The sequence below is a fragment of the Vipera berus genome (genome assembly GCF_964194415.1).
Source record: "Vipera berus genome assembly, chromosome: W".
Lineage (NCBI taxonomy): Eukaryota > Metazoa > Chordata > Lepidosauria > Squamata > Viperidae > Vipera > Vipera berus.
In genome coordinates, this window is record NC_138210.1 from 2,814,373 (window position 1) to 2,826,085 (window position 11,713).

General features: G+C 42.0%; 1 protein-coding gene across 1 annotated transcript in view; it reads left to right on the plus strand.

The window, feature by feature from the left end:
• LOC308676113 (endoplasmic reticulum membrane sensor NFE2L1-like) overlaps nucleotides 1-11,713 on the plus strand; it is a 41,004-nt gene extending 29,291 nt beyond the window's left edge. The window contains exons 3-6 of the mRNA XM_081341848.1: nucleotides 3,099-3,314; nucleotides 5,269-5,358; nucleotides 6,810-6,971; nucleotides 8,476-11,713. Of these exons, the coding sequence (XP_081197974.1) occupies nucleotides 3,099-3,314; nucleotides 5,269-5,358; nucleotides 6,810-6,971; nucleotides 8,476-9,786 (1,779 nt within the window). The 3' untranslated portion in view covers nucleotides 9,787-11,713. The remainder of the gene's footprint in view (nucleotides 1-3,098; nucleotides 3,315-5,268; nucleotides 5,359-6,809; nucleotides 6,972-8,475) is intronic.

Here is an 11,713-nt window from a genome sequence, read left to right on the forward strand (position 1 = left end):
AAAGGCTTCTTTAATGTTGTTCCCACTGCATCATCCACAAGCATAATTGCCTGGTTTGGGTGGAGCATCCAGGCATGGGAGCTTTTCAAGGAGACAGAGACATGAACACTGCTGCAGCTCACAGGATGACCTGGGTGGGGTGGAGGCTGTAAAAAGCAATTGGCTGTGTGCTTTGCATCTTAGGTGACGAATGCAAGGAGCAACACTTTTTCCTGCATCCTCAGCAGGGACCAGAGGCAAGGGATTGGTTCTTTCTGCAACCTAGGTAACCAGCACAGGGCAGGGCCTGGCTCCCTCTGCATCCTCCCTGACCTGGGGGAGGGGACTGCCTCTGGCTGCAGCCTAGGTAGAGTGAGTGAGAGAGAGAGAGTGGTGTCTGTCTCACTGCAGGCATAGCAGAACACATGGGGTGGGGAGATTCTTTCTCTGCAGCTTGGGCATTGATCAAGGGGTGGGGATTTGACAGAACTCCTCTCTCTAAATGACAAGCAGAGGAGAGTTGAGGATTGGATCTCATGCTGGAGGGAGGGGAGGGAGGAGGACTGGCTAGAGCACAACACCTGTGGGTCACATGCTAAAAAGGAGGTGGGGGGCTTCCAAACAACTTTGAGGCAGCCAGCAAACCTGCCAAAAAGCAACTGCTGGCACTCAGCTCAGATCACCCAGCTCTGCATGGAATCTGTGCTCTACATAGACCATGATCTGGGAGGACAGCTGTGAGAGCGGCAGCTGGGGACATGAGAAAGGTATCCTTTCTTTTTCACTCTTTTCTCACCCCTCATGCCTGTCTGCTGCTTGCTTTTATGGTAGATTCAGGGCAGATCTCTCCATCAGATACGATGTACTGGAAGGATTTGTAGTAGGAAAGGATGTGCCATAAGTTTGACCAAGGGATAGATTGGGAGAGAAGGTGGAAATGGAGCATATGTAACTTGGCTGTTCTGATCAATAATACAAAAGAAATCATACATATTGGAAGAACAGGGTATAATGATGGCTTGAGTCCTTAATTTATGTGGATCTTTCAGTGGTGCTTTAGTTTTGGAAAGAAAATTATGTTGATGTATGTATACAAATGTATTTTGTGCCAGTGATTTTCACAGAAGGTGGAGGGAGATGTACAGAATTCAGAAATAGGATAATACTTGTAAGAGGAAGCAGGCAGTTAAGAGAAATATTTATTTATTTATTTATTTTATTTTAATTCCATTTATATGATGGCAGTGTCTGAAAATAAGGATGATCCATGTGGATGTTCTGGCCTGCTTTACTATGGAAGTTGGGATGAGCAAAGGGTGTACGTAATGAGACCATTGTCACGTCTTTCCACCCATACCACCCTATCACTTCCAAACACTCAGTCTGGAAATAACTAGAAAAGGCATACATTTGGATTAGAATCTTCAGTTTGAAGAAGTAGTTGGTGAGAGGGCTAAAGGAGAGGGCAAGGTTGTTTTGAACAAAACATCTATTTGTATTGAATGTTCCATGGAATTTCTGAAAGCTTGTACTTTGCAGTTAGGGAGGGGCTGATTTAAATTAATTTGAATAAATGCCAGGTAGGGAGAGGAGGAAGAAAATGTGATCCAAGTGCATGTTTGTGATCAGTTAGGCCCTGGAAAAACAATTGAGTCTTTCAAAGCTAAAGATGCTGAAAGTCTAGGGCAGACTGAGGTTGGAAAGAGGAGCAAGCAGTTGCAGAATGGGCTGTTTTGCAGTTTAGTTCTGAAATATGGGACCAGTGATTTGAGTGGACACTAGAATTCTTAAGCTAGAGATATTGGAGACAGGCTTATTCTGAATTATTGTTCCTTGGACAGATGGAACAAACAGTGCTCTGACACTGGGTGAGCAAATCAGAAAGATTGCAGCACTGCTATATTTTGTATTCCCTGATATTCTGAAATAAAGGGTGCTTTAGTCTGTTATGTTCCTGTCTGAAGGAAGGAGAAATAACTTAAAATGAGTACACCTGGCATTCCTAATTCAAGACTACTTTGTTACCTATACATCATATAGGTGTAATGATACTTTGGAGTAGAAGTATTTTGTTTCCATTGGAAATGGAAACGTAGAAGGGTGGAGCCCCAACTGCTGACCCTTCAGTGTCATTCAGCCAGAAGATTTTTTTGTAATATTAAACAGCACCCCACAGAATGTGAAAGCATATCTGGGCCTGAATGACAGGAACATCCTGATGCAATATGTGTGAATAAATATAGCGTTGGATAATGTTTGTCCTGCAGAGGAAGTATTTGTAGGATATTGGAAGGCATTGGAGGGAAGAGAAATGTTTTAAAGTGTGGATGCTTTGCAAAGTCTTGTTTAAAGTCTGTTGTATAGAAGGCTCTGTCACTGCTTTTTATTTAAACACTGCTTTTTATTTAAACACGCAGATTTCTTTTAGAGTGCATTCAGCAGAGTGATTGTTTTCAGTTTGAAATACTGCTGTCTGGAGCTGAGGGAGCTGGCAAGGCATAGCAGGCATGGCAAGCTGAGTTCTCAGGTTACATCAGGTGGCTGAAAATGCAGAGAAACTCCACCCCTTTATGCAAATGAAATGGCACCACAGGCTGATGCAAGCCCACTATGGAGCAGCAAATCTGGAATGACAATTGGCCCTCCCTTTCTCACCCAGTCTGAGCAGTTAAAACTGCAGACTCCCTTCTGCCTAGACAGAGAGAACATTGCTGCATAGCATGGGCAGTGAGGAGGAGACAACTCAGTTGCTGTCCATGGAGTCCCTGGTTTGGGCCCTGGAGCAGCCCCTTTGCAGAGCCACTCTTGGCAAGCTCCCTGTGCATGATGGCTGTAGGTGGGGTGAAGGTGTCTGGAGCACCCAGGCAGCAGAGATGGCTGAGAAATGGATCAGGGGACAAGGGGCCACACCCCATTCAGAATGAAGGGCAGCACTTAGAGGTGAGTGAGGTCAAATGGTGGTGTGTGGCCTACGTCCCAGAATGGATGAAGTTATGGTGGTGTTTTGGGGAAAGAAGCTGGAGGTATTTTTGCTGGATGTTTTGTACGAGAGGTCATCCTGAGAAAGTCCTTTTGAGGAAGAGAGATAGTTATGGTTCTTTCTCCATTTTTTCTTTTAGGATATTGATTTAATTGATATCCTGTGGAGACAGGATATTGACCTTGGTGCTGTGCATGAGATTTTTGACTACAGCCACCCTGAGAAGAAAAACAATGTGGATAAAGAACCAAATAACGGGGAGGAATGTGGGGATGGATGGAGAAACAGAGGGGACAGTATCACTGACAGAACTGTGGTAGTGGATGGCGAGACAGGAGAGAGCATCCCTGCACAGGTAAAAACACGCCTGGTGGGGAAAATTATTTCCTACCATTCTGAGATTTTTCTTCATAACTGCCCAGTAGACGAGATTGGAACCTGTAGTTCAGACCCTTTTCTGAGAAGTAGACTGTCTCCCACATTTTTCTTTTGGTACTATTTTTGTTTTCTTGATATGTAGAATTATATGTTTTTATGTGCTTATGTATTAAGAAACTCAGCTTTTGGAATAGGCTAGGAAGATAATAGAAAGATGGCACCTCATTACTTGGGCCTCAGTGGCTTTGAGAATACAGGCTACGTGGGGTTTGCTGCCCAGGTTCTTGTGATCTGTATAGCTGGTCTGCTGACTGTAAAGCTCAGTCTGTCCAATATCTTCCAGCTAGAATCCACATGCAGGGCAGGGAGCAGTCCTCAAGAGGGCAGAATAGGCTCTGGGCCATTGATACTGTGGGAAGTCAGACACACACACACACACACACACACACACACACACACACCAGAAAGAAATATTTTTGGGAATATTAAAAGGCAGAATATTATATTTCCCCAAAGGATCTTAAAGGCAGAAACTCCCCCTCCCCAAGTCTCTCTCCCCCAAACAGAAACCAGGTCTGCAGAAATGCAGAAGTGATAATCTTGTCAGAAAGATTGGAGCCAGGAAGCTGGGATTAGAAAGATAAAGATCCCTAGAATCAACAATCCCTCACACTAAAAAACCCCCAACACTCATCAGCCACAGCCCCAGGGAAGCAGGATATGACCTTTGGGACATAATAGGATTAACCCACCACCATCAGAATACCAGAAAGGCACACTCAGACTCAGGTCAAAGTTCATGCCACAGGAACAACTTTAAACAAAAGCCCAAGAAGGTATAAAAACCCACCACTCCCTAGTACATGTGGTCAGTTTTCCCAGAGCCATCTTTCTGTCTGGCTGTCCTCTTCAATAAACTACATCCTTCTTTCTAAAGCAGTCTCCTTTTTTATTATTCCCGGCTTGGACTGGACCCTGGTGAAGATTTTTCTCTCAACAATACTTAAGGGCCCAGCAGCACTGTTCTTTGGGAAGCAGGCACTCAGAACAGTTTTCCATTGCACTGTATGTAGGCTGCATCCAGTATTACACTAAGAAGTAAATGGAAGTTATAACTTAATTGTAGCACTTAAGTTTTTCTACAATTTGTTTTGCTGCTTTTTTCTGGGATAGGTTATGAGAGATATGAGGTCATAGTGAATGAACTACAAGTACTTGAGCATAAAGTACAAACTGTACAGGGCACTTGAAATTCTTCCCATTATATAAACTAAATAATTACTATCTCTTGCAAATGATTAATTTTCAAATGTTCCTTTTGATCAAATATATCTGATTTTGAGCACATGATACTATTTTAGGCTCGGTTGGAACACCTTAAGCTTTGCACATGGTCCCACATGGTTTTTTTTTCTGTCATCCAGAGCACCTTTTGACTATAATTGCAGATAGTCGCTCTGTGGATGAGATGGGTGGTCTCCAAATTTGATAAATAAATGACAAAAAATGATTGTATAGTTCACTAACATTTTAAGACAGAAGACCTAATAAGTGTAAACTGTAAAAGAGACATAACAAAGTTAAACCACATTTATCACCACTCCCACAATTCCCCCAAAACAAAAGCTGCAGAAAGTCCTTTTTTTGGTATTCATTTGGTATCATCACTCTACCCATTGCAGCACGATACCAAAAAACATGTTAAAGGGCAGATCCTAGCTACCAAAACATGGACCACCCTATTCCTGTTTTAGGATATGTGTGTTATATTAAGATGGGTCATATAGCAATCTTCTTCTGAGATCAGAAAAAAAGAACAAGTAGGGCACAGGAAAAAGAACATAAGTACTGAATATTAGAAAACCACAGGAATATATTATCTTCATGGTCTGGCCCTGTGGCAGTAAAACAACCATTATTTTTCTGTCTAGGTACCTGGGGTTGAGGATCAGACAGCCTTGTCTTTGGAGGAGTGCCTTAGACAGCTAGAGGCTACATTTCCCTTTGGGGAAAATTCAGAGGTATATGTTTTCACACTTTGGAAATAGAGATGATCAGTTTAGTTCCCTACTGCACTGCTATGCCTTCCAGATATATTAACTGCAACTCCAGTAATTGGAATTGTGGTAGCTGGAGTCCGACACATCTGGAGGGCATCAGTTTAGAGCAAGCAAGCTTAGTGTTCACTCTGTTTGCCAGTTCCACAGACAATTTCAGTCTAGCAATAGCCAGTTTGGTCTAGTGGTTAAGGCACCAGGCTAGAAAGCAGGAAACTGTGAGTTCAAGTCCCGCTGTAGCCATGAAGGCCAGCTGGGTGACTTTGGGCCTTTTATTCCAACCCATCCACAAGATTTCTGTGAAGGAATATAACGTACAGTATTTTGTTATCTATTCATGTATTTATAATGTGTGAAATACATTTAAGTAAATAATAAACCTTGAGAACTTGTTAAAGATTGTATGATAAAGTGGGCTCAGAATATTCAAGAAGTTATCACAATGGACACTTGGGAAAAGATCTGGGTGAGGAACGTAAAATTTACACAAGCTCAAAACTTAAGAGAGAACTTTTACAAAATGTTTTATAGGTGGCATTTAGATCCTAAAAAGCTTGCAAGTATGTATCCGAACTACCAACCTAAATGTTGGAGATGTGGTGGCGAAGACGCAACGTATTTTCATATATGGTGGACCTGTAAAAAGGTTAAAGCTTTTTGGATTAAAATCTGGTGGAATATGCAGAAGATATTTAAGCAAAGGATAAAGTTTTGTCCGCAATTGTTCTTATTGGGCATAATTACAGATACTACTGTTGTGGACACCAAGTTGATGCTGAACTTAATTACGGCAGCAAGACTTTTAGTAGGTCAATATTGGAAGAAGGAGGAACTGCCGACTATAGAAGAATGGACTCTAAAAGTTTCTGACCTGGCGGAAATGGCAAAGATTTCGGCTTATTTGAAAGACCATTCACAACAACGTTATATCATGGAGTGGAAAAAGTGGATTGATTATATCCAGAACAAATATGGGACCAAAAAGTTTCATTTAGCATTTGTATAAGTTTTTTTTATGTGATATTAGTATTGCTTGTAGTCATTTCATATGAGCTAGAGTGCGATAGACTTAATAGTTTATTGTTGTTAACATATGGTTGTTTATGATTGTTTTTATTTTTATACCTTGTATTTAGCTCTGGGAAGTCGGGGAGGGGGGAAGGGGGGGAGGGTTAGGGAGGGTTAGGAAGGGTTGGGTGGAGGGAGGGGGGGAGGGATTGTTAAAGATAAAATGTATTGTAAAACTTTTCAATAAAAAAAATAATAAACCTTGAGAAAGAGGATGGACTGCCACATCATGTGGCAAAAGCTTAAGAACCTCTAAAGTTCATACATTGAAAGGAAAGAAAAATGATTTCTTAGTGTTTTCATGCCACCTAGACACCGTTAATTCACCCTGATATGTTTTGTTTTAGTTTCCAGCTGCAGATGTTCCCAGCCTAACTGACTCTCAGCCAAATGAGAGTGGCCCTTCTGTCATTTCAGATGGGCTCCTCTCTCCCCTTCTGACAGAGGCAGAGTTGCCCTTTGATCTGGAGCAGCAGTGGCAGGACCTCATGTCTATCATGGAAACACAGGTGAGGAAAGACAGATTTCTCCAGATGTTGCTTTTTCCAGGACCAATACTATAGGACAATATCCTATGTCTGCTGGATTTAGCATTCCTCTTTGTCCTGCTTTCATTAGTTTCATACAACCCATAGTTATAGTCCTAGAAGTCTCTTCAGTGGAAGAAAGATGGGTATTCCCATACACGTAATTCCAGCTTTCACTTTGCCTCAGAAACTTCAATCATTGATATTGCATGTTGTTTTGCAAGGCTTCAGTCAAATGTAAAACAGGACATTTTATTTTCTTTGAAGTATCTAACAGAATAACAGAGTTGGAAGGGACCTTGGGGGTCTTCTAGTCCAACACCCTGCTCAAGCAGGAGACCCTATACAATTTCAGACAAGTGACTGTCTAGTCTGTTCTTAAAAACCTCCAGTGATGGAGCACCCACGATTTCTGAAGGCAAGTTGTTCTACTGATTAATTGTTCTAACTGTCAGGAAATTTCTCCTTAGTTCTAGGTTGCTTCTCTCCTTGATTAGTTTCCATCCATTGCTTCTTGTCCTGCCTTCAGGGGCTTTGGAAAATAAGTTGACCCCTTTGTGACAGTATCTGTAATGTAGAGCAGTCTCTTTACTCCTGCTAGGACTTTTTTTGTAGCATTTGGTAGGAGTATAGAATGCAACAAGGGACAAATGCAAAATTCTGTAGAGTTAGAATTTCCCTAAAACCATCTTGTTGAACATACTCCTCAAAATCAGAAAAATGTGTGGCACCATCAATTACCAGCAAGATAGTAAATCAGAGAACACCTAAGCCACTTGCTAGAGGGGAAATCCAAACAATCCGCAGGATTCTAATAATCCAGTGCAACCTGGGGACAATTTTTTTCATATGCACAACCATGCAACATGTCTGTACCCCTCCCTGTCATAGTGTTTCCCTTATATAACGTAATTATCCACCTCCTGCTTTTTTATTTTGCCAAAAGCTTTGTGGCTGGAGGAGAGAATTGGGTAGGATACTGCATTTTTATGTAGAAAATAGCCTCGAGGGAAAACAATAGCTAGGTCATCCTAGATGCTTTCCTGATGGTTCAAGGACAGTAACTAATAAGATTGTTATCTAAGAACAAGGTATTTAATTTCTGATTTGTTTACAGTGAACCCCATATCTGAATTTTTTGTCCATTTGCGTGGATGAGACGACCATAAATGTTAATGTGTATGTTTCCAGGCCAATGTGCCCAGAATACAAGATACTAGGTTCGGGATGGCCAGTATACTCCCCCTACTACCTTCTATGCCCCCTATCTATTCTGGAGGATTGGAGGGTCCACTGAATCAGATTTTGTGTGTGAGTTAAGTCTTGTAAGCAGAAGGGGTAATTTGATCCTCCAGTAGTATCCATTCTGCTAGTGGAAGTATAATTCATTTTTACTCTTTTCCTTGGACTCTTTATTTTTTAAGTTGTTGGTTGAATTGGGCAATACTGAGAACTGCAGAATCTAAAAAGGGTCTTTCCTTTGCAGAGCATGGAGGTAAACAGCACAACTGTAGAAACTCTATACAACAGCTCAAGTGAAAATCTTCTGACAGCCAACTACAGCCTTGCTCCATCCACCCCTATTAACCATAATGTCAGCCTGCATCAGGCATCACTGGTTGGCTGCACACAAGACTTCCCTTCCCTATTCAGCTCTGAAATTGAAAGTCCCTCAGTGGCTGGTGGCTCAGCTTTGTTGCAACTGTTTCCTGATAACTCCACTGACTTCAACACCATATTTGGCTCTACCAACCTAAGTGGAATCTTTTTTCCTCCCCAGTTAAACTGCACTGTAAATGAAACATCTGGGTCTGAACTCCCAGATCCTCTTGGAGGGCTCCTGGATGAAGCCATGCTAGATGAGATTAGTTTAATGGATTTGGCTATTGAAGAAGGCTTCAACCCAGTGCAGGCATCCTGCTTGGAAGAGGAATTTGATTCAGACTCAGGGCTCTCCCTGGATTCAAGTCACAGTCCTGCTTCTCTCAGCAGCTCAGAAGCATTATCATCCTCTTCATCCTCTTCCTCCTTTTCTGAGGAAGGACCTTTAGGCTACAATTCTGATACTGAAAATGTGGACTTTGAAGATGCAGAAGGAGCTGCTGGGTATCAGCCAGAATATAGCAAGTTCTGTCGGATGAGCTACCAGAATCCTCCTCAATTGCAGTACCTGCCTTATCTTGAGCATGTGGGTCACAATCACACATACAACATGGCCTCCAGGACCTTAGACACTGATGAGCCCCAGCCAGCTAGTGTGGGAAAGAAGAGTTCCAAAGAGAAGAAAGCAGATTTTATAGATAAGCAGATGAGCAGAGATGAACATAGAGCCCGAGCCATGAAGATTCCTTTTCCCAATGAAAAGATCATCAATTTGCCAGTAGAGGAATTCAATGAACTCCTGTCCAAGTATCAGTTGAGTGAAGCACAGCTGAGCCTAATCCGTGACATTCGCAGAAGGGGTAAGAATAAGATGGCAGCCCAGAATTGTCGTAAGAGAAAACTGGACACTATACTCAATCTGGAGCGGGATGTAGATGATTTGCAGAGAGACAAATCAAAGCTGCTCAGGGAGAAGGTGGAATTTCTCAGGTCCATCCACCAGATGAAGCAAAAAATGCAGACCCTCTACCAGGAGGTATTTGGCCATCTGCGTGATGAGAATGGCCAGCCCTATTCCCCTAATCAGTATATTCTACAGCATGCCAGTGATGGCAGCGTTATTTTAATATCACGTTCCTTGGCTAACCAGCAGGGGTGGTGTCAAGAGAGGAAACAGAAAGACAGGAGGAAGTGACAGATGTTGAATATCATTTGGAAAGCATAAAACTTGCTGAATCTGCAACTTCGAGAAGGGCTGAGCCCAACAGAATTTGGAGGAACTTTCATGCCTTCTTATCTAATATATCTTCTCAAATCATGTTTGCTTCCAGGCAGTGTATAGGAGCATACTGCTGGGCAGGGGGCCTACAAGTCTTGAGAGGAGGAATAGCAAAGCATGTTGGGAAAGACCTGTGCTTCCAGACATCTCAAACCAATTGAACATATGAGAGTGTGAATGAGCTGGCATAATGTGTGTGAGGGGAGGGGGCAAAGCTGAGCAAAGGGTAGAAAATTTGAATTGTTGAAACTGCCTTTTTTTGTAAAGGAAAAAAAGATAGATTGAGGAGACCTAAGTGTTTTTTCTTTGACTTTCCAAGTCTTGGGTATTTCAGATAGCTGGTTGGATTTTTTTAACTAGTTTGACACAGCTCAAAACCATGCCTAATCTGAATACTTAGCCAGAATCTCTTTGTAGATCTGTATGTACGTAACTACAGAGGGAGCACAGAAAATTGATTGTACTTAGGAGAGAAGAGAAACATTTTCCCTCAAGCTAAAAGCAAGTGTTTTCCATTCAAGGAATTTATATGTACTGCCAATTTGAAGGTCAGCATTTATCATAAACATTTGGCAGGGTAGGAGTGGAAAGGGTTAATAGAATTACTATCCTAATGTATCTTAATCATTCCCTCATCAATTGAAAACTGTTAAATATGTCCCTTGTGCACAGTGAGGAGCCTGCATTAATTCTGGGCCATTATCAAGATGCATTACAAGTGATGGCACATGGTAAAATTGCATAATACAAAGTTGTAGTCATGAATTTAGTATCCCATTGATTGGCTTAGAGCAGGGCTGTCAAACTGCCAGCCCGTGGGCCGGATGCATCAGAGTGAAACCATGCCCACCCCATTGCCGGCAATGGCAAGAAAGTTGTGATACGTCATGACATGTCACATGATGTTGTGAGTTTGACACACCTGGCTTAGAGAGACTGCTTTGGGTGATGGGGAGTATAGGGCCAAAGGAGTAGATCTAGAGTCCACAAGGCTCACCATTTGGTCTACAGCACAGCTGTTTTCACTTCTGTTAAGTGGGCATGCTTGTGTTGAGAGCCATCTACAGCAAGTCTCTGAATGGGCAGTTTGATTTTAATTTATTATGGTTTGTGTTATTGTGTTATTTCCCTTCCCCTATAGGGCTATAGAATGAACTTGAGTGTGTATATAGGAAAGAAGGGTAGTACTTCCTCTGAAAATCATAGCTACTGAAGGTTCTTTTTGCCATAAAGACTCAATGTGTTAACTGATTGCACAGCTGGCTTCCCTTCTGTCCTTGGGTGTCATTCCAACTTCCCTCTTCCCCCCATTGAAAGAAAATAAGGAGAAGGGTGAGGGTAGTGCCTTGAACACAACTAGCCTCAAACTCTGAGGCCACCCCTGAAGCTGTTAACTTGCAGTATAGCACACCTGGGAGTCTTACTGACGACCAGCAACTGTAGAGCTAAAATGGCTTTGGTTTTTTTCCCAGCCACTCAGTCCTGTGTGATGATGTGTGAGGACATAACACTGAAATGGGCATCCTCTGGAGGATTGTAGAGATATTGTGCATTGTTTAATTGGTATAAAGCAATGTTTGCAAACATGAGTTATTTTTTTGCCTTGACTTTTTTCCAGGAAAAATACATGAGTGGATAAGAAGTAAATTTATGTAGTCTTCCATTTCTCCTGCTTTTGGAATGAATAAGCACAAAATGTGTTGGAGCTGTGACTAGTTGTTGGATGTGTAGGATGGAGCTCTGTTGTGTGCATATGTTAATTTATTTCTGAGGTTTTATTTTGAATGGTTTCTATGATCTATTGAGAAAGTGAGGAAAGAATGCAAGCACAGGACAAAAATAA